Raw genomic sequence first — 27171 nt, 5'->3', positions numbered from 1 at the left:
ATGCTCTGTCTTTCCATGCCCGAGGTTGATTTCTTGTCTCCTCAGTGCTGTACTACCTCCTACAGCCATGTCATAGTTTTGTCTTCAGTGATCTTCATTTTGCTTTTGGGCATCAGTGAGATTATCCTGAGATAGAAACACATTCTCACCTGGGAATGATTGTGAACTAAAATCTATTTACTTTAAATAATGCTATAGAAGTTGATGTTGAGGGAGAATTTCCCCCTTTTAACCCAGTTTAAATCGAATTACATGCAAGGGACTTGTGCGTGAGATGCAAGAAGAAATGAAGCAGGATGCTATTGCTCCGTATGTGCTAGGTAATTTTATGTCTAAGAAAGTATGTTTAATCATGTGTTTTAAGGATGTGAGGTACTGTAGCTCAGAGAGGTAAAGTAACATGTCTGATAGTAAGTAAGAGAGGTAATGTGTAAATTAAATATGCTCTAAAAACCCTTCCATTTTCCTTCCATTCTGCCACAGGATCAATAGATTTTGAAGTTAGACTATTTTATTTTCTTGCAAATAATTATCCATAAGGTTATCTTCCTTTGTTTCTGTGTGTGTGTCAGGCTGGCAGGCCAGAGAGCTTCTGGGATTATTCTGTGTCAAAAATCTATTATGCCGTAACACACTGGGATTACAGACATGCACCGTTGCATCTATTCTTCTATGGCTTCTGGGAAACCTGACTCAGATCCTTAACACTTGGGAAGCAAATACCTTACCCAATGAGCCATCTCCTCAACCCTTCTGTGTTGACTGAAGCCATCAGCATCCCTGGTTTCTATGCCTTTGAGCTTAGGCTGCTACACTGTCAGCTTGCCTGGGACTCCAGCTCAATCATTGCAAGGTCACATAAACTTTCAGGCTCCAGAATTCTTCTAAAGTATCTTTATATACATGTATGCTATTAACTATACTTATCTGGAGAACTGATACTAATACATTTCTATTTTACTCAGTGTTAAGAGCAAATGGTAATTATTTCCCCCAACATAGCTAGATACATTGTACTTAACTTTTACTCAGGGATCTTTTAACAATTATTTTTATTTGACAATCTCATACAATGTAGTTTGATAATATTCACTCCTAACTCCTGTCCACAATTCCTTCCACATATAGCTCCACCTTCTTATCCTCCCAACTTTATGTTCTTTTATTTTGAGTAACCCATTGAGCCCAATTTGTGCTGCCAATGATCGGGTGTGGAACCATCCACTGGAGTGTGGTCTTCCTACCAGGGGCCACAGGAATGAGTTCTTTTAACAAAGGAATAGAAAGCTCAGTTTCAAGAATAATAAGACCAAGAAAAGGTAAATTGTTATGTGATACTGTCTGCACCTCTAGGGAACCAATAGCCCAAGTGATTTTTTAACAGTTCTCTCCATGTCTCCATCAGCTCTGAATGCACCTGAAAGTGAATAGGTAGAGTAATCTGGCAGTTAGAAGGAGAGTTCTTTGGTGAAGTCTCTCTATATATCTTGTGTAGCTTCTTCTCTTCATTCAGAAAATATGTTTGCCTCACTGGATCATTCATAAAGTTGCCTGACACTCACTTGGGACGAACCGCTTTATATCCACATGACTGCTATGTTGCTACAGCTATTTATGCTACCAGTCTCCCTAGGTGACCTTTTAATGGTAGGGTCCAAATTTCTCCTAGCGTTATACACAATGGAAATAGAGTAAATGCTTATTGAGTGTCTTGGTTGGTGGTAGTTGATGAAATATACTAATTCTGCATAGTTATTACAGCATCACATTCAGTTCGAAGCCTTTTAAGATATGTTACAACATGTCAGTTAAAGTCTGACTTTCTCCTGCTCTAGAAGCCATACATAAATTCTTGGCATTGCACAAGCATAAAACAGATACCCACTAGAAGAAAGTGAGACCGTGTCTTCTGACCATGTGATTACTTCTATTTAACATCAGCCATGCTCATGTCATCATCTTCTCTCCCTGAACCATCTCAGTCCCAGCTTCTAATTTTGTACAACCAAAGGGCACGAGGAATGAGAGCCTTTGAGACTTGTCATCTGTATTAGTAAAATGAGAAAGACGGAAGGCCACCGTCCTCTACAGATGCAGAAGGTCAAGCAGCACTCAGCCTTACCACCTTCCCCATCCCGAGGGGCTCTTTAAAATCCCTGCTCCTCCACAATTGAACATTAATTCAGAACAAAAAGTCAGGTGTCCACTCATGGGAACTTTTGGGGATTGCCATTTTAGGCTTTAACTGTTATCTACAATGTACTACTTTTGGATATCAGGACCAGATTTTGTACAAATGTATGTGAACACATTGCGCTCCTTTGAGAGGACACACTGATTAATAAATACAGCCAGAACAGGGCAGAGATATTTGTAAGTTCCCTTTCCAGGACCTCCTCTTCTTACCTCTATCATAGACCACAGGCATGCCTTGGATATTCCTAGCTTCAGTTTTTTAAATCCAACGCCTCCTAACATTTAGCTGTCTTGTATTGTTTTCTACTTTACTGTGCTTTCAAGCTCACATATGCATGCAGATAAATGTACACCTACCTGATCTTATTTTTGGCATATTTCTGATTAATAATCTTAGAAGAGAAAATGGACTTACCTGACATTTGTGTTGTATTGATTGAACTCTTGTTCTCAGCTTTCAGAGAAAAAAAAAAACACTAAAATTAAATGTTGCATATATTGCCTGGTTTTACACTTGTTTCAGAGGTAAGTTTTATAGACATCAACTTCTTTTGGACTAATGTGTTCCCCCAACCCCCACCCCAGAGAGTAGAATCATGGAGCTTTGTGATTGCAGAAAGTCTCAGAACAAGAATCAAGTAACTTTTCGATCTCTCCCCATTTTCTTAATTTTTAAGCGACAGTTTCATCATGGCGTTTTCCCGGGTACAAATCACTGTACTTGTAACTTACTTTTAAAGGACCAAATGTCTTAGGGTTTGTGTACTATAAAGTGTCTGTTGCAACTTTTCAGTCCTGCTTTGCAGTATGAACTCAGTCATACACAATGCTAAAGAAAGGGCATAAACTCTATTTAGAGAAATACACAGGGGGTCGTGTTTTGCTTCTCTAGCTTACTAAATCTCCATCCAGGTAATTTTGAACTACAAGTACTCTGATTCCTGCGTGGAGGGGCTATCCGGTGCTATTGTTCTAGAATCGCCTTTGTTTTATTCCTGTATATTTTGAAGACCTAGGTTAAAAGTTTATTCGAAGCTCCAATCTGTTCCAACACCTGCTAGGCCCCAAGAGGTCCTAGGAAAATCTCTTAAAATTAACTTTGACCCACCAGTACCTCCTGTTCTTTATTGTGGCTACCCAGACTTCCTAGGACATCAGGAACTCTACCTCATTCCCCAGGTCTCTGACCCATCACCTCCCTCTTTAACACTGCTTCACCTTGTACCTGGTGTCGATAGATCAAAGGTTCAAAGACGTGGGGTTCGCCCAGACCTGGGCTTCTCTTGTTCTTCCCTGGGCCTCCGGGCCTTCTTAAGCCACTTCACTAAGCTGTCTCTGCACACCCTCACACCATTATCCCACCTCACTTGTTTTCCTCCACTTTAACTTCATTACTACCACACCTTGAAGAATTGCTTATTGTCTGATGGATTGTATCTCCCTGAGAATAGATTTCCTGTCTTATACAAGGCAGTGATTCCTAGGATATGCCATAGTATGTCTCTAGTAAATGGAAAAGATGACAAATTTTAAATTTGGTGTTTATAGGAGATAGTATTCCTGTTTTGTAGATCTGCAAATATTGGCTGAGAGAAATCAAATTGCTCCCTTTTTAAAAATAAATTTTTACTTATTTATTTATTATGCATGTATACAGTGCCCTCCCTGCATGTGTGCCTGCAGGCCAGAAGAGGGCACCAGATCTCATTACAGATGGTTGTAAACGACCATGTGGTTGCTGGGAATTGAACTCAGGACCTCTAGAAGAGCAGCCAGTGCCCTTAACCTCTGAGCCATCTCTCCAGCCCTCAGTTGCTTTCTTAAAGGTAGAACCACAATGACAATTCAGGGCTTTGCTTCCAAGCCCCTCTACTGACATGAAAACAGACAGTTTTCCTCCTCTTAAACAGTCTAGGTATAAGGCTTATATAATTAATTCCTGCTTTTGATAATTAATTAAAATACTTTTGAAAGTGGCATAATGCTGCATTTGGAAGATGCAGTTAAAATATTTATTAGCAGCTAGGATTAGAATACAAAGAAAATCAAAACTCTTTGTTCCTTTTATTAATATCAGGTCACAACCTTTCTCGCTGTAGATTTGCTTAAGAATGGAAAATCTTAAACTTGCATCAGACAAACCTTCAGACTCTCCTTTATTTGAATTTCTTTTAGCTTCCAAAATACGTAATACTGTTATGTGAATGTGAAATAGATACAGTTTGTAACTGTGTGTGAAACTTTGCTGGGATGCAAAGAAACATCAATTCATCTCATTGTATTGAGTAGCCTGAGGTCAAGGCCCATACTTATATCTGTACATAGAGAAATAAAATGTTGAGGAGAAAATATTACAGATTTCAAGTATTTATCCAAGAATAGAATAAGGCTGGATATAATGGCAGAAGCCTATCTAATTATAGCACTTGGAAAACTGAGGCAGGAGGATCCCAAGTTTGAGATTAGTCTGAGCCCCATGGTGAGACGGTGTCTCAATAAATCAGGAATCGGGGTATAGCTTGGTGAAAAGTGCTTGCCTAGCATGCTCAATGCCTAGATTGGATCTCAAGCCCTGTCAGGAAAAAACAAAACAAATAATGTGTGGCCTTTTCTTGAAATGGAAGAAATAGTTTGAAGACAGCAAACTGTTTTAAAATGAACATAACATTGAAACCTAGGCAGAGTTTGGGGAATATGAAAATCTCAGTAAAAATAAGTGCTCGGGCATATGGCTAAATGTGAGTATCGCTGGTTTTTATTTATATCTGTAAGGACACATATGTGCTGTCAGAAGGCCACACTCAGATCTGTGGAGGAAACGAGGGAAGTCAAATCTCAAATGCATATGGGATGCTTTTGCTAATATTCTCACAGTTGGATGATCAGTCAAAGATAGAACTGTTGAAGTCTGTTGTTGAGTTTGATTCTGCAGTACAAAACTGTAGTCTTAAAAACTGCAAATATATTTCCAAAACTGAGCTTAAACATTATCATTTAAATCAGAAAGCTTTACCAGCAATACAGCAAGTAACTTTGCATATTTCATAGAAGAGACTGCATTTCCAGATAGAAACTATAGTGACACATAAAATGTGATACTAAATGCAGGAGACAGAATATGTAGAGCTATTTTTATATATGGTTGTATATTTCTACTGTAAAATAAATTATAACCAATTTGGATTGTATTACTCTGTCATCTGACAATAAGTCAGTGGACATGGACATGAGATTGTTTTTGGTTTGTCCAATCTACGGCATGTGCCTAAGACTATTATTCTTCAGAGTCTTCCTGTTTGTACCTGTAGCAAATGATACCAAATAGCTAGCCAGTTAAGGAAGAATGTTATGCTTAAATCCTCAAGTGAGCGAAACAGTTCATAAAGTAACATTGACACTGGATTAGCAATCAGATAAATTAATGCTTTCTGAATTGTGGGACAATAGCATTGCATGAGATGGGTTGTATATAATGGTTTGAAGGGAACGGTCGATAAGGTTGTTATTTACTTTCAGTTTAATGTTCATGGGGATACTATAAGGATGCAGTGTGTGTGTGTGTGTGTGTGTGTGTGTGTGTGTGTGTGTGTGTGTGTGTGTGTGCACATGTGTTCTAGTGTGTGACAGTGTGCTTAACCATGTATGTGCCTTTGGAGTACAGAGGCTGATGCTGGGTGTCTTGTCAATTGCTCTTCACTTTACTTTCAGACAGAGTTTTTCACTGGTTGACCTGGAGCCTGCCGACAGCTAAACTGACTATGCAGTAAGTTCAGTGAGTCACCTGTCTTTGCCTCCTAATCCTGGATTAGAGGTGTAGACAACAATGCCTGGATTTTTAGGGTGTGCTGGGGATCTATTCTCAAGTCCTCAGACTTACCCAGCAAGTTTGTGTTTAAATTCTTTTTATTAAAAGGCATTTTGAATTGAGAATCATCAATCAAAACCAGTAACCCAACTTTCTCCTGGCATGATCAGAGGCACCACTGCTTGTTTTAAGACAGGTGTGGTGCCTTGAAGCACAAAGACCTGGGTGTAGCCCATTCTCAGGGTCAGGTAGTAGCACCTCTAGAATGTCTACTCAGTTATCATGAAAGCAATTCTTTTTTGTATAAAAGTAAACTTCGCACTAAATCATAAATAGTTATATGATAAGAAAATTTATTTGGTAATCTATTTATTGTATATAAACATTAGCATTATAAAGTAGAAATGCATAACAGTTATAGTATATAAATGATTTATATTTAATATATGCACATGTAATTAATATAGAATATATAACATATAATCACATATTAATTATATATAACAGTTATATATGATAAACAGATCACCAAATAAATTTTCTTATCACATACAACTTATTTGCAATTTACCACCAATACATAATCTTGCTCCCAATTTCTTTCCTCAGCTATGTCAGACTTCATTCAGGGGAGACGGAATAATCATCTCCCTTTCTTGCTAATTTCTGGCCAAAATCTTTCCAATCTGGTTATAAACATTGAATTCACTTCTTCTACCACAATTCACTTGATTACTGTGACATGACATTATGATCTAGATTGTAGAACCTTTGCTCAAATGTTTTTTTAATGAAATCACATTTATTTAATTAAATAGTTATAGAATGTATATAGTTTATTTTAGTATATCATGCCTCTCATTTTGCTCATGATATTTTGTTTATTAATTTCAGGTATTTTATTTTCACTTTGCCTCTAAAATTTTATTAGTATATGCTAATGATACAAAACAGTGGATTTATTAGTTTCACATACATGTATACAGTGTGCTTCTATAACGTTCAGCGTCTTTTCACCCTCTCTTGTTCTTTTCCCTACCCTAGCCTCACTGGTTCCTGCCCTGTTCCTAAACAGTCTGACTTCCACTTTCATTTCCCTTTTAAAAAATCTAGTTTCTGAGTATGTAGATTTTTTCTTATTTCATTAAATATTTTAAAATATTTTTACATATTTATATGTACATTTATATTATATATTATATTATTATATGCATACATAATACATTTATATTATTATACATATATGCAATACACTGCCTACAGCAAGAAGAATAATGAAACAATCAGGAATCATACAAATGTTACATTCTTAGTGCTTTGGCTGTTTGTATTTGGCAACCTTGAAGAAAACATCTTTCCCATCTTGGTGCATCTAAAATTCTGAAGGTAAATCAATATCTATCATGTCTTGTCATAATGTTTCAAATAATTTTCAACTATATGTTCAGCTGTATTCTCAGCCAGACATGTGACCCACCGGTCATGTGTTGGGCTCGCCTAACACCACATCCCTTTCTGTCCGCCACATCTTCCTCTTTCCTGTCTGTTCTCAGAAACCAAGAAAATGTACAGTGTGTAAGTTTTCCACTCCTGTGACAAATTGCCTAGGAGAAATCAACCTGAAGGAAGACAGGCACGTCCGGCTCACTGTTTCAGAGGTCCCACTCCACAGTTACTTGACTGGTTGCTTTGGGCTGTGGTGAGGTAGCATGCCATGGTGGGACATAATGGAGCAAGCTGACAACGGCCATTATATGAAAGGCACTGTACATGTAATACCCTGCCACAAGGTGAGAGCACTCACAAACTGATCACCACCAGAAGTCCAGCCTCTGCTCACTGCTGGACCAGACTTTCAAGATAAGAGTTTGGGGGGACAAACATGAGATCCAAGCCACAACGTCACAGAGAATGTCATATTTTCCACTCCATGGTCCAAAACTGGAGACTTGGGGTGAGAAGGTTAATAGGTTCCACATGACACTTGTGCCGTCTGGGGCTGGCCTACAGGATTCATTGTTATTAGCATCTCTTTTGAACCAGATGTCAGTGCCCAGGAAAATAGAACTACATAGCGACGATGAGTGTGTGACAACAAAGCTAGGTGCATAGAGGGGGCCAATACAGGTTTCTGGCCTGAGGTGGGTTTGGGTGACAGACCTCCAAAAGTTTTATGAATATGGACTTATTTGAAAAAAGGAACCCATGAAAGTATAATTTAGTTAAGATATGGAGATGGGATGCTTGTACATGAGGATAGGCTTTAGATCGCATGACAAATGTTTTGATAAAAGCGAAAGCCAGCCTGGATAGGAGAGCATGCGGAGAAACCGGCGTGCAGACACACAGGCAAGTGGTGGGAGGTATACAAAGTATATTAATATACTAAAAGCAAAGATGTGTAAGAACAGCCGGCTGTCACCAGAAAGGAAGAGGGAACTCTTCTTGGCCTCTAGACTGATCCCTAATGAAAACTTGATATAGATTTTTCTGACACTAGAATTGTGACGGGATAAATTCTGTGATGTCCTTTTTTTTTTTTTTTTTTTTTTTTTTTAACTAAGAAAATTTTATTACAGCCACATGAACATAGCTGTATAAAATAGACATACAAATCATCATTTAGTGTTAATAAATAAAAAAAGAAAGTGGTTTTAAGTATTCCTCTGGTATACACATAATTGTACCATTTATAAACTATGAAAGTATATTTATACTATTGAGATGGATGTGCCTGTTTATTTTTTACATGAAGAATTGTCTTTAGTACTACAGGACAAAGGGCATCTTCCACAGTCTTCAGTTGAGTGATGCTTTGGTTTGGTGACTATCAAGGCTAAGTCTGCCATTGCATATAAGTATGTAGTACGAAATAGCAGAATTACATAACAGGGCAACTTCTGAAATTGCTTAAAGTCTATCCTAATCTCCAGCCAAAATTCATTTAACAATTTTTAAGAATTAAATCAAGCCAGTAACTCAAAGAGAAATAAAAAACCCTAACACAATACAACATACAAAGATACAGTAATTTGATTTTTTTATGTTAAAAAATATTGGAAGAAAATACCAAGTCTTTTTTCCATAGACTATTATGATTCTGCAAGAATCATATACAGTATAAACACTGTCACAATAGTCCCTAGAAAACTAAGTGTGTATCTAACGCAGTGGTTATCATCTTGTAAGTCTCAACCCCTTTGGGGGGTTAAGTGGCCTTTTCATAGGGGTCTCCCAAGACCATAAAAACCACAGATATTCACATTATGATTTGTAATAGTAACAAAATTACAGTTATGAAGTAGCAATGAAAACAATTTTATGTCTGGGGTCACCACATCATGAGGAACTGTCTTAAAGGGTCGCAACATTAGGAAAGTTGAGAGCCACTGTTCCAATGGTTCCTCATATCCAAGGCTTTGTGATGGAATTACAAACTATTTCATGGAACTAAGAACAAAAGCTTGTTTTTTTTCAGTGAGATATTCATACTAGAAATGCTTCTAAGGTTCATGTTCTTAGTTCCAGTGAACTATTTTGAAATTTCTTCACAGTACCTTGGTTTTGATGAACCATTGGAACAGTGGCTCTCAACCTCTTGGTTTAAAAATTCTCCACCTTCATTCAAGTAACTCAGGGACCACAGACACAGTTCATACACAGGTGTGAGCCATGAAGGATGGTTTTACTGTTCAGAGAGAAAGGGTGGTCACAGCAACCTACCGGAAACACTGGTGTTTGTTTAGACTCATTACATGGCTTCCGGTTCACTAGCTAGTAAAGTATTTTCATTTGTATAATATAGCACATTTTGTGATATCATGCACCTGTTAAAATGTCTCTGAATACAAAATTAATGTTAATTTTTCAAAGTTGGGATATCCATTCATTCATACTTTCTGGTTTCTATATCAAGAGATTTAATTTTTGTAGATAGTTTTGGAGTTAATTTTGTCTTATTGAAATGTTTTACATTTTCATCAAGCTTCTTCAGAACTACGTGTTCTAAATTTCAACACTACAAATAATAAACTGACTTTCCCCCTCTACCACGCACTTTCTGCTTTCAAATAGAATGCCTAAAGAAATATTTCAAGTTTCAGATTTTATTTCACACACACACACACACACACACACACACACACACACACACACACACACATCCTTCTTTGGTTGAGGAATGACCAACTAAAATCCCAACAATTATAAATGTAAAGCATCTCACATTTTGTGAGACTATCCAAGAGCACCTTCAGATTAGGAAATCTTTGCCTTACTGAAGAGAAACGCACACTTTGCCTGGGAATTTAGGCAGAGCCTAGGACTTGCATGTGTCATGGAGCTTCTCAGAGCTTCTTGTCTAAGCAATCTGTCATCAAAGATGTCAGCATTTAGACCTCTTCATAAAGTGCTGGTGAAACGTTCAGTGTGGTGCAGCGGTCTGGACTGAAATCACCCTATCAAAGCCTAATAAGTTACTAATCATAAAACCATTTTTATCTGGTGTTAACACAACTTTCTGCAATTTTGAGGTATCTGTCCACATTTTTAAGCCATCAGTCTGTTTATACTTAAATATTTTTTTTAAAAAGTCTGCATGTAGTTTGGGCACATTTTGGTTTAATATAAAAGACTTACATTTATAAGAAAGATGTTCAAGCCATTTTATTTCATGTGATATCATTTCTGCCAATTATTGTACTTGATTTAAACTCAAGAGTCGGACATTTGTATTTAATTTCCTGTCTACTCTGTCTCCTCTTTATTACTTCTTTTGAATTGAACATTTAATAAAAATTATTTTCAAAATTATATGCATGCGTGTGAGTCTGTACATGGGTATGTGCAGATGTGTGCAGGTGCTGCATGAATCCAGAAGAGGCCACCAGATACCCCTGCACCGACTGATGTGGGTGCTGGTGGGGGTGGGGGTAAAGTTGGGTCCTTGGATTCAGGACTGAGCCACTAATCTCCAGCTCCAGATTGGGCTTTCTTTTGTAATTCCAATTTTTCCGTTATTGGTTTTACAACAGTATAGTTACCTCCCCCATGTTGTCAATTTACATATCTTTATTATTGTTCCACATATTGTTTAAGTGCATTTGATGCTCAGATGCACTTGTTATGCTTTAATCATCTCTATTGAAGAGATTAAGATGAGGTAAAGCACTTTTTGTATCTACTCACGAGTTTGTAGCTCCCAGTGTCCCTTTCCTTTATTTAGATCTAAATTTCCGTGGGGTGATATTTCTCTCTTGCTCAATGTTTTTGCTCATAATGAAATTCCTCAGCCAAGCACGTCTGTAAAAGTCTCCACAAAACACTAGGGTGACAGTTTTTCCTTTAGGAGGGAAGATGCTCCTCGTTTTTTTCCAGCAGGCAATGTTCCTGAAGGATTTGGCTGTCATTTTTCCATGTTCCTTTTACTTAATGTGTCATTTTTTTCAACAGCTTATTTCAAGATTTTTTTCTTTATCATTGGTGTGGTTTTTTTCCTTTTCTTTCTATTTTTTTTTTTTTTTTTTTGTTCATCATGGTTCTTTAGTCTACTGGTCTGCTGTTTTTAATCATATTGGGGAAATATTTTTCTGTTCACATTTCTCACTCTTTGAAGAGTTCAATTATATACATTTGGATCACTGGGGCCCAGAAAAATATTGTTTGTTTCATAGGCTTTCTTTGTAATGTTTATCTTCTTTATTTCTCTCTAGTTTGTAATGTCATGTCATGTTCAAAACCACAATGTCATATTTTGTTGGTCTAGTTTATTGTTTTATTTTAATTCATTAGTTCCCCACTTGTTTTTATGACTTTCTACCTTCTGTTTCCTTTTTGTACCCCAACTTCTTAAGATTGGTTGCCTAGACAATGAATTCTTAACCTTTCTTTTCCCCGGTGCATTTTGGAATTATAGGTTTCACTACAGTGCTGGCTTAAATGCAATATTGGATAATTTTTAATAGGTTGTGTAAAATGTTGACTTTTTTTGATCCAGGCTATGAATATGTTAAAGTGAAGACCCTTGTCCATATGAAAATCATTTGCTTTCTGTAGTTGTGTTCAGTGTTCCTTGTGTGTCCACAAGATTAATTTTTTTTAGGCAGTGTTAATGGGCTTGCGTACCACACTTCAACATTGCTTCAATCACAAATTAATTATAAAAACTCGCAAATAAAAAAATAAATCACTCAGTGAAGTTAAATAAATCCAAAGTCTATATATCTCAATGAACAGTTGAGAACAGTTTAAACTTTCTTTATTAACTTTATTCCTAAATATTTTGTTATTTTGGACATACTAAAAGTTATTTTGTTTTCTTAGTTTCCTCTAGATGTCATTAGTTATCAGTGCAGAAAACCATAACTGATTTTACTTGCTGATTTTCTGGCCTATATATCTGCTAAACTCATTTACTAAACTTAGCTTTTGTTTCAGTTGTGTGTGTGTGTGTGTGTGTGTGTGTGTGTGTGTGTGTGTGTGTGTGTGTTGGGGACGCTGTTTAGGATTATTTAATACACAGACACCACCCTCTTAATTCAGATCTGGTTTTCCTTTCCTTTCTCCTTTGTACATATTTCAGTTCTTTCCTTGTCTGCTTGCCTACTTGAGTGTCTTGTTGAAGTAATGAGGCTGGGGATCCTTATTTAATTTCAGACTTTAGACTGAAAGCTTAACGCTTTTCTCTGCTAAGTATGAGTCAGCAGCAGCAGCAGGCATCTCCCCCCCCCCTCAAATCTAGTATGTTGGTGGAATTTTCCTTTATTACCATTTTGTTGAGTGTTTCTTTCAAAGAAAAAGTGATGGATTTTGGGACATCTCCCTTTTGTATTCATATTTTATTTATATTTTGTCTTGTATTTCAGCAAACTTTTAATGACTCGAGTTATATTTTGTTCCATGAATAAGGCCCACGCAGGGCCACAATTTACAGAAATATGGGACATGAGACTACGACCTCCAAACTAATGAACAGCTCAATCAAATGAGTTGATAAACCTTTACAGTGATGTGTGGTCCTAGTTTGCTTTTTTGTTGCTGCCATAAAACACTGACTCAAACTAACTTGGGGGATAAATTGGGTTTTCCAGGTGTCACTGATGGAGACATGGCAAGAGCTGAAGGCTCTGTGTACTTGGGCAGAAGTCAGCATGACCTCAGAGGCCAACTGACATCACTGAGGCTCTAACTCCAATCATTTCCCAAAACAGTGCCGGCTGGTCACCAAGCATCTGCAGATTAGGCTCCTGACACTGAGCAAAATACCCCTTCCATTAATACAGGCTCTAGGAAAGCCCAGGAGTAACAGACGCTCTGAAGCACCATGCCATCCAATGATACTGACATATGTATGCACTGTAGAAAGGTTAAGTCACAGATTCACCACTTGCTTTGTGACGACAATTCCTAAAATCCAGGCTCAGTTTTCAATCATGTATTCTATTTTTTTTTTTTAACAATGATGGCGTATTGTAAGATCAATCCCCAGAATTGATTCTTGCTGTGTAACCAGAACATTGTTATATCTACCCCGAACTGCTCTCACCTCCAGTTCCTTCAAATTATTGTTCCTCTGCTTCTGTGAGTTCACCTTTTAAAAAAGCCATTGAGACAGAGTCTTGCTAAGTTTCCCAGGCTGGCCTTGAATTCACGGTGCAGCTCTGGCAGATTTGAGTGTGAGCTCCTCTTGCCCCTCCCTTCCAAGCAGCTAGGAATTCCGGCCTGTAGTCTTAAGATTCCCCACATGAGCAAGGCTATGAAGTGTCAGTGTTTCTATCCCAGGCCCATTTCACTTAGCTCACATGTGGTATGTTTTTCTTCTTAATAAAGTCTTAGTGCTCTTCAATTTTATATACATTTTACCACTTTTTCCTTTTTTTTATCTGTCATCTCTTGAAGGCCATTGATGGCTGTTCTCCATCTTGCCTATTTTTAGTGTGGGTGCAATGAACGTGGAAATAAGTATATGTTCCACCAGATACAGATTTAAATTGATCATATCGTAGTTCTATTTTTAACTTTCTGAGAAACATCCATATGGTCTTCCACAGTGTTTGTACTCATTTATATTTCCACCAACAATTTACCAAGGTTACTTTTCTTCCACATTCTCATCAACACTTTTCACCATTTAAATAAAAGACATTCTAAAATATGATTTAAAATGAGTATGGATTGTTGGCCCTCTTTATTCTCTTACTGAGAAATGCCTAAGTATTTTGCCCATTTTCTCACTGTTTTCTTGCTTTTGACTTGTCTGAACTTCTTATGTACTTAGCATCTTAACTTCTCAAATGCATGGCCATTTCAAGTTAGATTTTTTGGTTTCATAAAATTTCACCACTTTGTCTTTTTTCAGGGAGCGGTATTTCTGTTATCTGTGATTCTATGGTCATATGAAAGAAACCATTGCCCAGACAAATGTTATGAACTTTAGCATCCTACTTCTTCTTGTAGATTCATAGTTTCATGTCTTTTGAAGATGTGAACAGGATCTTGCTCTTGCTCTGCTCTTTATCATGTACTGGTCATTCAAATTCACTGTGGCCTTTGGCCTGGTATAGACAAGAGTTTGATTCCTACACTAATGTCTCTTAAGTCCCTTTCAGGTCAACCACCGGGCATCCTCTTTGTTAGCTGACTTAAACTCCATGTTTTTTTTTTTTTTAAAGCATTTCTTCTGCAGAAATCACATGTACATTTCCTCTTTATTCAGTTCTTCCTGCTAAATGCCACCAAGAGGGCATCCTTGACCTCAGAGAAACTTGCAACATCTCAATCACTTACTTTTCCTTACTCTCTTTTGTTATTAAGAACGCATCCATTTGTTATGACCTGGTTAATGTTTACCTCCTTTATTGTATTTTTCATCCACTTCTAGGCTAAGCCTACGCTGTCATTTTCTAATCTATAACTGTAACTCACAAATGAGAGTAATGGTGACACACATGTGACAGATGATACATTTTCCAAAAGAGTGTGAGTGAATAAATCCACTCAACAATCCCACATTTTGTTAACTATAATTTCATAAGACTGAGTTTATGATTTTTGTTTTCAAAATTCTGTAATTTTAGGAGCTTATCTTCCACAGAAGGAATAAAAGAATATCATGAGAGAAATAAATGGACACTAAAAATTATATTCTATTTTCATTTTATTTTTCTGTAGAGGGAGTTAAGCAATAAACTTCATTAACTCTTCTCTCATAAATCATACCTGCCTTTTTCTAGATTTTAGGATTTCTTTAGACACAAATATGTTTATCTTATAATCATGACCTGAGAAACTACCAGCCATAAACTTAAAGTGAGAGGGAAATCACTAGGGTTCTGCCAGCCAGCAATTGGGAGACAGGAGTGCTTGGGATAGTACTGTGTCGTATTCTGTGAATGATTCATTTACTAAGCAAAAGAGCCTTGAGATTCAAACTTGATTATTAGAGCCCTGGAATAAATTTAGAGCTGTGTAAATCCATGGACTTTGTTCTTTCTTAAAAGCATTTTGGTCAGTCTATGTTCCCAGTTCCATACTAATTTTGGATATTATCAAAATTTTAAAAAATACTTATGTCATTATTTAGAAATTCTGCTGGAGTATTAATAAACTGCTCATCAATTTGGGAAGAACTCTTCAAAATGCTGCCTTCTAATCCATGACTATGTAATGGTCATTACATAGGCATTGACTTAATATTGACTGCTTTAGTGGCAAGATACTGCATTTGTATCACTGAACTAATTCCTAAATATTTTGTAATCTTTGACGCTATTTTAAACAGAATATTTTTAGTTAGTATTGCTAGTTTGTAAAATAAGATTTTTAATATCTTGAATTTTGTGTTCAAATTACTTTGTGGTTATTATGATTTTATTGTAAGTTTTATTCCCTGTATAGATGACTGCTCAATATGCTAATAAAATATTACCTTTTCCTTTATACCTCAATAGTAGTGCTCTTTGTCTATTTATCATTCCTTTATCCACCTGATTATCTACTATTTAGAGCCTCTGGCTACAGTGTTTAGAAGAAACGCTAAGAGGGAACATCTTTGCTATGTTTTAGATCTTAAAGAGAAGACAACAAATCTTTCCATTTTTCCTGAGTTTGAGAAAGTTGATATAATTTATTTTCATAATATAGTAAAGACAGGCTCTGTTGGGGGTTTCTTCATGTGAATTTTAACAATTTACCTTTCAAATCCTTTCAGTGTTATTTCTTTTCAGGTTCTATCTTCGTGGATAATTTGCAGTGGCTTGCTTTTTGAGGAAATGTTCTAATTTCATCAGAGCTGTGTATTAAGATGATTTTGTAAATGGCTACTCAACCTTATCTTAATACCCACTGGCTCCTGTACATTATGCCTGTGAATAAGCTAGTAAGTTAAAATCATAAATTAAAAATGCAAGCAAGGTTGCTAAAGTGACATCCTATTTGATGCTGACTAGAAGTAAACACAGGGGGAGCCTGGGGCTTTTGTAACTGTGGGTTAGAAAACACTCTGAGGTGAGTCCTGCCCCACTGACGATTAGTGCCCCAGAGAAGCACCAACCTTCCTACTTACTTTTGTTCTGGGAAACTGGTAGCGTTGAAACAGCATTTGAAACCAGAAGATCTGGCACTGCTTTTATAGTGAGAACGTTGTTCTTTACGGCATCTGGAGTTGTTGTTTCTATTAAGCGGAGAAAAAAAGAAGAGCATCTATCAGGAATACAGTAAAGCACTAACTAGTTTCATTAACATCTATGCCCATATCTACCTACAAGGTCAAAATTCATTACTGAAAATGTTTGGACCAGGATTTAGAAATCTAGCATTCTAATGGTCACCATTAGAAAGTAGAGTAGCATTAGAGTTCCCTGTGTGTTTGCTACAGCTACTTGCATATGTGATACTATTAATTACATAGCAATCAATGAAAATCATTGTATGTGTGAGAGGCAGTGAGCTCAGCAATTTCCCCAGCCATATCACTTTCACATGAAGAGCATCATGTCTGGAATCTCTGCTCATTTTAAACAAAGCTGTTAGTCACTACTGGAAAGAGGAGTGCATGGAGTGGCAGCAGGTAAAGAAGGCATTATGGTTCTCATGCTGCCTAGGAGTGGATTTCATGCACATAAAAGGAGGCAGACCAGGAAAACAAGAGAACCCATTATAAATTACATTTAGTCAGTTTTTAAAGGGAAATTAATAGCAAAGGTAAACCAAATTTTAAAAAACCCACTGGAACAGGTTGATTTGAAAGAACCTATATTTATATAATTTTTTTTGAAATGACCAGCGTTCTTCAGTGTTTTCAAAGTTCAGCATAGGAACATAAGGTTAGTAAAGAAATTCATAATTGCCTGTTGGTGTACAATGTGTACTACTTAGACATAAAGTTAGATGGAACTAGGCAGGAAATCAGTTTAGAAGATCCCTATTACAGAATGGCATGGAGCAGAGCTTTCTGATGACCCTCAGTGAAGTTAAGTCTTGAAATTATGACAATAAGCAAGAATTTGTAAGGCAAGTTTTAGTGTTACTGAGGCATTTATGTTAGAGAAACCAAGTTTGGAAGGGCTCTTAAATAGTAGATAAATACATCCTCAGGTTAAAAACACTTCAGAATTTAATATGCAAAGCAACTGAAATAAATTCAGATGCAAACTATGTTGTTAATCATGTGTGAGAAGGAAAATGTAGAAATGAGTTCATACAGGCATCATGAAGTATAAAATTGGGGGAAGTACTTGAGAAAGTAGTGTTGGGCCTTTTTGCAGAGGAGCAGCCATCAATATTTTTTATATCTCAGAAATGAGGAAAATGCTCCCCTTCACCACCCCAAGCATAGAATTAACACTAAAGAATGGAGGATAGAAGCAGATAAAGATTTTATTCCCACTTGCATCTCAATATGTTCTTGGGAAATGTCATAAGAGGAGTTCCTCTTTGAAACCTTAGAATACAAACTCCTCAGATGATCTAAAATGGAACATCAAACCTTCCCATAGTGTAAGTGACAGTGCTATCTTGCCTCCATGTAACATCTACTTGTACCATTGACTGGATGATCAGTGCTTTGAGATCATTATTACTCCTGGACTGCCATTGTTACTCCTGGCTGCCTTTGCTAGTGACTAGCGTACCATTAGTAGCACCCGAGGAAACCTCAATCACTTGGTGAGGTCACCACCCCCATCATGTAACTGGACATCAGGTAAGGACCCACACACCGCTGTTGCACAGCCACATCTTCCAGAATGCTTAAGAGTGTCCCCACCATGCCATTGTTCAAAGGGACAGTGGGTCTCTGATTCTTTCATGATACTCAACCTACCTAGGGTCATTAACCACAGACAAAGAACCTGTATGGAGATGACACAAAGTGCCCCGCCAGAAGTGATCAACTGGACCGGATTACAATTTTACACTTTAGCCCACATCTTTAGGAAAAAAATGCTCCCTGAGATGGCCACCCCACAGAAGCTTTAGATATAAATGATCTCCCAGACATGAAGATCTCATTGTAGGTGCACAGGAATCCCAGAAAACATGGCAATAGGGTGCTCCTAAAGGAGCAAAGTGAGTCCAACGACAAATCTCAATGAGATTTAAATGGATAACATGCCTAATGAAGAGCTTTAAAGACTAAAATGGACATGAAAATAGGAGGGGACTTCTTGGGATGACAAGAAAGGGTGAACAGAAGTAAGAAAATGATACGAGATTAATGGGGGAATGAATATGATCACAACATTTTCTACACATATGAATTGCAAAAAAATGTAAAACTGAATGTTAGATTAAAACCCACCGAATTTAAATGGACAAATTGTTTGCTATGTGAATTATTTATCAATACTGATTTTATTTAAAAACTTAAATTTGTGCTGGGCATGGTGGCACATGCCTATAATCCCAGCACTTAGGGAGGCAGAGGTAGGTGAATCTCTGAGTTCGAGGCCAGCCTGGTCTACAAAGTGAGTCCAAGACAGCCAAGCCTACACAGAGAAACCTTGTCTCAAAAAACCGAACAAACCAAAGTAAACCAAGTCAAAACAAACTAAAATCTCAATTTAAAAGAGTAAATATTAAAAAGCTCAGCAAGACCCAGGAGAATTCAGTCAAACCTTTAAGTGACAGTAGAAGATGGACAAATGGGAAATTCATCAGAGATGGAGATTTTTTAGAGAACAAAACAAAAATTTTGTACAAAAAATGAACAAGGAAAATCAAATAATTTACAGCCCAATAACAGACTAGATCAGGGGAAATGAGGAATCTGTGAAGTTGATACTAGGTTTTGAAATGTTTCTGTCAGAAAGAAAAGAAAAGGAAAAAAAAAAAAAAGGAGATGGAGAAGAAGGAAGGAAGAAAGAAAGAGTTAAGACAGTAACAAGACTTTCAGGACAACTTTAAGTAGAAAAACAACCACTCCTTTTGAATACCTACACAACATAGAGTGGAAAAGTTAAGGGCACAGAAACTTCATTTGCAGAAAAAACAAGCAAACAAACAAATGAACAGAAACAAAACAAAACTCGCTTCCAATCTTGGGATAAATGTAGAAGTCCATATACAAGAGACTAGTTAAACACCAGTAGAAATGACCAGAAAATCTTCCGACATTATATATTAAGCGTTTAAGCCAATAAAAATGTTCTAAAATCTGAAAGGAAAAAAAGTGCCATAGTCTTCCCATTACACTACCAGCAGGTTGTTCAACAAAAATCCTGAAGGCTAGGAGGAACTCCAAAGATATATTCTAAGGCCTGAAGGAATAAACTGCCAACCGACATTACCATAATACATGAGGTTAAGAAATCAAAAGGAAGTAACTTGTCCACAGGCAAACAAAACCTGAGGGAACTCATGTCCATCAAAACAGCATCACAGAAGATGCTTAATGAAGTCCCATTGCAAATTGAAAGAAAGAAAGATGATTATGCCCACCAAGGCAAATGAAAGTGTGGATTCCACTGAAGAGGAGATTCACAAAAGAGATACAGAAAAGAATTCAATGCTATTGGTTTACTAAATCCTTAAACCACAGAATGAATAGGAAATAAAGAACATTAAAAGCAAAACAGAAGAAAACAAGCCAAATGACAGGCAAAAGTCCTAACAGTAATTTTGAATTTCATTAGACTAAATCCTTCAAGGAAAACATACACACTGTTAGAATGGATTAAAAATGTAAAAATAGCCATTAATAGCCCACCAACTTATTTTACTAATAAAGACCCACATAGACAGAAAGTAAAGGTGGTCATGGAATTAGAAATGTATATTCTAAAAATTCCCTTGCCTTAGGACACTGGCTCCATCAAACACCTGTTTCTAATTTCTTGGATTCTAGAAGTGCTCTGAGTTAAACACACAAATGTTAAAGTTTGAAGTTAGGATCCATGAAAGAGCAGGAACAGGCACTATTTGTCGTTTTGGACCTGGTTCACTACTATACTCAGTATAATTTTTTCCCATTTCATGCATTTACCTGTGTTTTCCTTTACACCTGGACAAAATTTCACTGCATATTCATATAACAGTTTTACCATCCAGCCATCAATTGATGGGCAGCTAGAGTGCTTGAGTAGCAGTGAACATGAAAGAGACATGTCTCTGTAGTTGGATGTAGTCTTTTGAACATACTCTCAGACTAGTACAGTTGGCTTATATGGTAGTCCTATTTCTAGCTTTCTGGGAAACCTCCACGCTGATTTCCATTATAGCTATATCCATTTATTGATCAGGGAAGGCTCATGGGGTCCTACCTTCCTTTCTTTAATTATTCCCTACTAATTGATTCTGGGGGAGGGACAGCAATTGTCTTCAGTTGTGTGTATAATGGTGAGCCTGTCAGGCTCCAGTGGATAGTTCCAAAATGTTTGTCACATGACCCTTGATAAAATCAGTGAGCCAAAACTAAAACAAAATGATACGAATGTAGGAAAGGCCTTACAGGAGGAGGCAGTGGAGAGTAATTAGAATGTTTTGTAAATATGTATTAAATTATCAAAGAAAAAATTTGATTGATAAAATAAAATTACCTGAAGATCAAATTGATCAATAAGATCACTTAAAATTATCAAGTTGGTTTTAGCTTAGGGGTACAAGGATAATGGGGTATATGCAAAAAAAAAAAAACAAAAAAACAAAAAAAACCCTAATGTAATGTAGTCAGTCAACAGACTGAAGTATAAAAATCATACAATTATCCCAATAGATGACAATCAATGGCATTTTATGATAAAAGTCTCCAACAAATTAGAGATACAATAGTAATAACTCAAGGATATAGGCTATATTTGACAAACCAACAGGCAACGTGATAATGAATTGATAAAACTGACATCTTTTTAGATTAAGAATAAGATGTACTCAGTCTCATAGTTTTTACTAAATATAGAACTGATCTCTTAGCTACATTATGAAAGGGAAAAAGAAAATTAGAAACTATATACAATTGGAAGGAATGAAGTCAAATAATCATGTTTTCAGTTACATATGTTGATTCAACACATATAAAAGCCTGAAGGGGGATTTACGGTTTAGGGTACTTGTCCTTGTAGACAGCCTAGGTTGGCTTCCTAGCACCCACACGATGGCTCACAATCATCTGTTTTCCAGTTCTGGTCTATCCAGTGCTCTCTTTTTGACATCAGTTGGCGCCTGGCACACATGTGCAATGCATACATAGATACAAGTAAAATAACACATAGAAGAAAATGCAAATTTAATTTTTTAAATTCTCAAGACTTTATCCAATAACTATTAGAATTTATGAAGAAAATCAATACTGTAGTATAATAGAATACAAAATCAACATAAATATCAGTAATATGTCTATATACTGATAGTGAATTTATAGAGAAGAAATCGTGAAAGAGCAATTACCCCAAACAATGAAATACCTAGAAATATGCCTAACTCAAAGACTTTTAAATAAAAGTTGAAAAATACTGCTAAATATCTTAAAACACACTCACACCTACAAAAGCCCTTTGAGTTCATGAATTGGGAAAATTATTATTGCAAAAATATCCATATTACCTAAAGCAAACTACAGTTAATGACTGTTCATCAAAGTATCAATGATTCTTTATAAATCCATAAAATATAAAAGACCTCCAAAACTCATACAGCAGTGCAAGAGACCATGACGAGAGAAAGTAAATCAGAAACAGAAGAAACAATCTGGGACATCTCACTACTTGACTTCAAAATATGCTACAAAGCTACAGTGGCCACACAGCAGGGTATCGGTATAAAAACAAACACGCAGACGAACCACAGAACAGAGATCATTAAGAAGACTCCCCATGTCTGCAACCAACTGATTCTCAACCAAGGTACCAAAAATATCCACTGAATAAAGAACAATTAATGATTCTGGAAAGCTAGATACTCTTACTAAAGTGAACTTTACCCTATACTCTGTTCAAAAAGTGACTTAAAATACACCAAATAATTAAAGGTAAGACTCACTGGAAGAAAACTGGGAGTGAATCCCTTCAAAACATTTTTCCCTAGGTAATGATCCTCTGCGTTGGTCCCAAAACACAGGAAGAGAAGCAGAAATTGACAAATATGATCCTATCACTTACCAATTATTTATGTTCAAAGAGATGATGCACAGCCAAGAGATATGTATGTATATAGTTTGTAGTTCAGAAGCGAACATAGTATTTCCTTAACAGGTTTAACATTAATAATTTCTAAAAGTGTTTTGTTGATTTTAAAACTTACAGAGAACTTAATCTTCAAACACTTTTAGAAATTATTAATGTTTTTTTCAGTGTTTTTATTTTTTAAATATATTTGATTGATTTATTCATATTACATCTCAGTTGTTATCCCATTCCTTGCTTCCTCCCATTCCTCCCTCCCTCCCATTTCCCCCTTACTCCCCTCCCCTATGACTGTGACTGAGGGGGATTTCCTCCCCCTGTATATGCTCATAGAGAATCAAGTCTCTTCTTGGTAGCCTGCTATCCTTCCTCTGAGTGCCACCAGGCCTCCCCATCCAGGGGACATGGTCAATTATGGGGCACCAGAGTTCGTGTGAAAGTCATACCCCACTCTCCACTCAACTGTGAAGAATGTCCTGTCCATTGGCTAGATCTGGGTAGGGGTTCGAAATTTATTGCACATGTTGTCCTTGGCTGGTGCCATAGTTTGAGCAGGACCCCTGGGCCCAGATCTGCCCGTCATAATGTTCTTCTTGTAAGTTTGGACACTAGCCCAAGGGGCATGTCCCATGAATGTCTTCACTTATCAGGAAAGTGGGACAGAGGGGAGGACATCCTATTGGGACTCTAGGTGAGAGAAGCATGAGAGAATGGGGAAATAGAAGGATCCAGAGGGTCCTCGAAATTATTAATGTTAAACGTGTTAGGGAAATACTATTGTGATATTTTATAGCGTTAAGTGCCTATATTGCTTATCATTTTGATTTTCCAAAGGTATCAAAAATGACCAGAAAATTATTAAGTCAGGAGTGGGAGATTTTCCTCTGCATTTGTGTACTAATTGCAAAATCCAATGTAGCTTCATTAATTCCTCATTAAAACTACTTCGGTTTAGAACATTTAGATAAACTAAAGAATCAATTACTTTTGTTGAAAAAAAAAAAAAAAAAAGAAGAAGCGAACACAGGAGGGAACCAATAGAAGGATCTGGAACGCAACACCCAAGATGTGACTTTGAGAACTACCTGTTTAATGTGGAACTTTATGGGTGAGAGTGAGACGAGAGAGAGCCTACACTACTCTGTTCAGGACTGGGGCTCATTTACCCCGTGCACAGGGGCAGTGGATGCTGGGAAGATAACGGGTTACAAAATGTACATGGTAGATATGGAGTGAACAGAATGAAGGTGTGGAGCAGAGAGCTAGCAAGGGCGTAGCATTTCTGGCACTATATGCAGATATGCTCCAGTTTTGGCTTGAGGAAAGAGAGATGCACACATGGACGATGGACGATTATTAACACATGAGTTCTGTGACATTAATACCCTGGTGGGTTCTTTTGCTTTGTACACATTATATTCCAGGCCTCAGCTAATGAGTACTGCTGCTCCAGAGTAAAAGGAAATCCATCTTGAGGCAGGCTTTGAAACTTGCACATTGGATTAATTCAGTTTTTCTACTTTCCTCAGATTACAGAGTATACATCCTTGGACTGAATGTAACTTGTGCTGTAACTTCAGAGGACACTATATACATTAAGTTCAATAAGCAAAATTTAGTATTTTAATTAAATTCAGAGGTTCTTATATACATTAAGTTCAATAAGCAGAATTTAATATTTTAATTAAATTCGGAGGATGCTATATACATTAAATTAAATAAGCAAAATTTAATATTTTAATTAAATTCCTTTAAAAATTTAAATCATAAAAAAACGATACATGCTCTTTTGATATGTATCTATATCGTGCAGTTGAGATCAAGGTAAGCTTATTTCCTCCAATACTGTCATTTATTTTTTTATTAGACGCTTTCGAAAGACTTCTTGGTTTTTATGACAATATATTTTTATCTTTGTTCACTATGTTGTGCATCAGGATAGCCGACCAGAAATTTTTAATCTTACCTCACAAAGCTTTTGTTTAATTCTCCCTCTCATGTACTATTTGTAGCCTCTGGTAAGTACCTTGTAATCTCAGCTCCTATGATAATTATTTTCGATTCTGCATGTAAGTTAGTTTGGTGCTAATTGTCTTTCTATGCCTGGCTGATTAAGCTTAGCGCAATGTCCGTCTCCATTTTGTCAGAATTTCATTATTCTTATGGTTGAATATTATTTCACTGCGTGTCTGATCACAGTTTGAGAAACCCATTATTAGTTGCTGGTATTTGTGTGTGTTCTATTTCTAAAAGGTGATGGTTCTAAATATTAAGACTTATAAGACAATTATAAAAGAAATAGAATATAATGAAAACAGATATATCACATTCATGGATCAGAAGAATTAATTATGTTTAAAAAAATCTCTGTAATTCTCAGAGCAATGTGCAAATATGAAGCAAAAATCCCAATTACATTCTTCATACAAACAAAAGAATAAAAATCCTAAAATATATATGGGATCACAAAAAAGTCCAATAAACCAAAGCAATTTTGAGGAAGAGTAAAAAGAAAACCATCATACTTCTTGATTTTAGACCATATTACAAAGCAATAGTAATCACAATTGCATGGGACTGGTATAAATCACATACATAATAGTGAACAAACAAAAAATAGAGAATCAGGAAATAAGATTAAATATGCACAGTCAAATAAGACTAGAGGTCACAGTGGAGAAAGAATAATATCTTTAATAAATGTTGCTGAGATATTAGGTTATCATAATCAAAGAATGAAACTGGACTTTTATTTGTTACTACAACCAACCAACCAACCAAACAAACAAAAACATCAAAATAGATAAAAGCATTAAATGCATTAAGAAGTCATAAAAATTCTACAAGAGAATATTCCAGAGACTTTGTAAAACAGACCTTGCTATAGAGCACAAAGCAAATATTAACAAATACAAGGAAGTTGAATTTATTTTTTATGTTTTACTCAAACACGGTGGATAAAACTAGAAATCATTATCAGATGAACTATAGAAAATAAAATGTAAATATTGTACAACACCCTACTGAGTGATGGAGGGCCATCAAGGAAACTAGGACCGAAATTTAAAATTCCTAGAAATGAATGAAAATGAAAATACAACTTACCAGAATCCATGGGACACAATGATAGCAGCACAAGAAGGAAACTTACAGATACAAGTGCTTACACTTAAAATTTTAGAGAGACTACAACTTTAAAAAATGATACATTTGGGGCTGGAGAGATGGCTCAGCAGTTATGAGTACTGTCTGGTCTTCCAGAGTTCCTGAGTTCAATTCCCACTACCCACAAGGTGGCTCCCAACCGTCTGTAATGTGATCTAATGCCCTCTTCTGGCCTGCAGGTGAACATGCATGCAGAGAACTGTATACATAATAAATAAATAAATCTTAAAAAAAAAATCTGAAGGTCATAGGAAAATAAGAAGCCAAATGCTAAACCAATAGAAATTAGAAAGGTCAGGAAAAATGGATGAGACTGAAATTAAAAAAAAAAAAAAAGAAAAAAAAGAAGAAGAAAACAAATTCAATGACATAGCTGATACTTTGAAAAGACAAGTAAAATCACAAAAGCTTAGCTGAACCAACCATATGAAATGAAGGCTAAAACTGATATATTAGAAATGAAAACATATTGTTTCCATAACTTCTTTCTCAGCCCATTTATCATTTGTAGAAGAATGCAAATAGATCCATATTTATCACCCTGCACAAAACTCAAGTCCAAGTGGATCAAAGACCTCCACATAAAACCAGATACACTAGATCTACTAGAAGAGAAATTGGAGGAAGAGCCTTGAGTTCATTGTCACAGGAGACATCCAACAGCTCAGGCTCTAAGATCATCAATTAAGAAATGGGACCTCACAAAACTAAAAAGCTTCAGCAAGGGAAAGGTCACTGTCAATAGGACTACATGGCAGCCTACAGATTGGGAAAAGATCTTCATCAACCCTACATTCAACAGAGGGCTAATATCCAAAATATATATTAAAAAAAACTCAAGGAATTAAAATCCACCAAACCAAATAATCTAACATAAAGATGGAGTACAGAGCTAAACCAAGAATTGTCAACAGAGGAATCTTTAATGGATAAGAAAAACCTAAAGAAATGCTCAACAGTCCTAGTCATCAGAGAAATGCAAATCAAAATGACTCGAAGATTCCCTTACACCCATCAGAATGGCTAAGATCAAAAACTCAAATGACAACACGTGCTGACAAGAATGTAGAGAAAGGAGCACACTCCTGCATTGCTGGCGGGAGTACAAACTTGTACAACCGCTATGGAAATCAATCTGGCGTTTTCTCAGAAAATTGTTAAATCATCCTGAGTGAGGTAACCCAGACTCAGAAAGACATACTTGGTGTGCACTCACTTATAAGTGGTTATCAGTTATATAGTACAGAATAATCATACTGTAGTTCACAGACCCAAAGATGCTAAGTAAGGAGGAGGGCCCAAGGAAGGATGCTTGAATCTCACTTAGAAGGGGAAATAGAATAGCCACTGAAGTGTGGGACCTGGATAGCTTAGGGTGTGGGGAGGGGAATG

At 36.5% G+C, this 27171-nt stretch overlaps 1 protein-coding gene across 1 annotated transcript in view; it reads right to left on the bottom strand.

The window, feature by feature from the left end:
• Emcn (endomucin) overlaps window positions 1–27171 on the bottom strand; it is a 92424-nt gene that overhangs the window by 22370 nt on the left and 42883 nt on the right. The window contains exon 3 of the mRNA XM_051165717.1: window positions 16563–16670. Within this exon, the coding sequence (XP_051021674.1) occupies window positions 16563–16670 (108 nt within the window). The remainder of the gene's footprint in view (window positions 1–16562; window positions 16671–27171) is intronic.

This window comes from Acomys russatus, chromosome 23 (assembly GCF_903995435.1).
Source record: "Acomys russatus chromosome 23, mAcoRus1.1, whole genome shotgun sequence".
Taxonomy (NCBI): Eukaryota; Metazoa; Chordata; class Mammalia; order Rodentia; family Muridae; genus Acomys; species Acomys russatus.
This window is presented reverse-complemented; position numbering and strand designations above follow the sequence as displayed.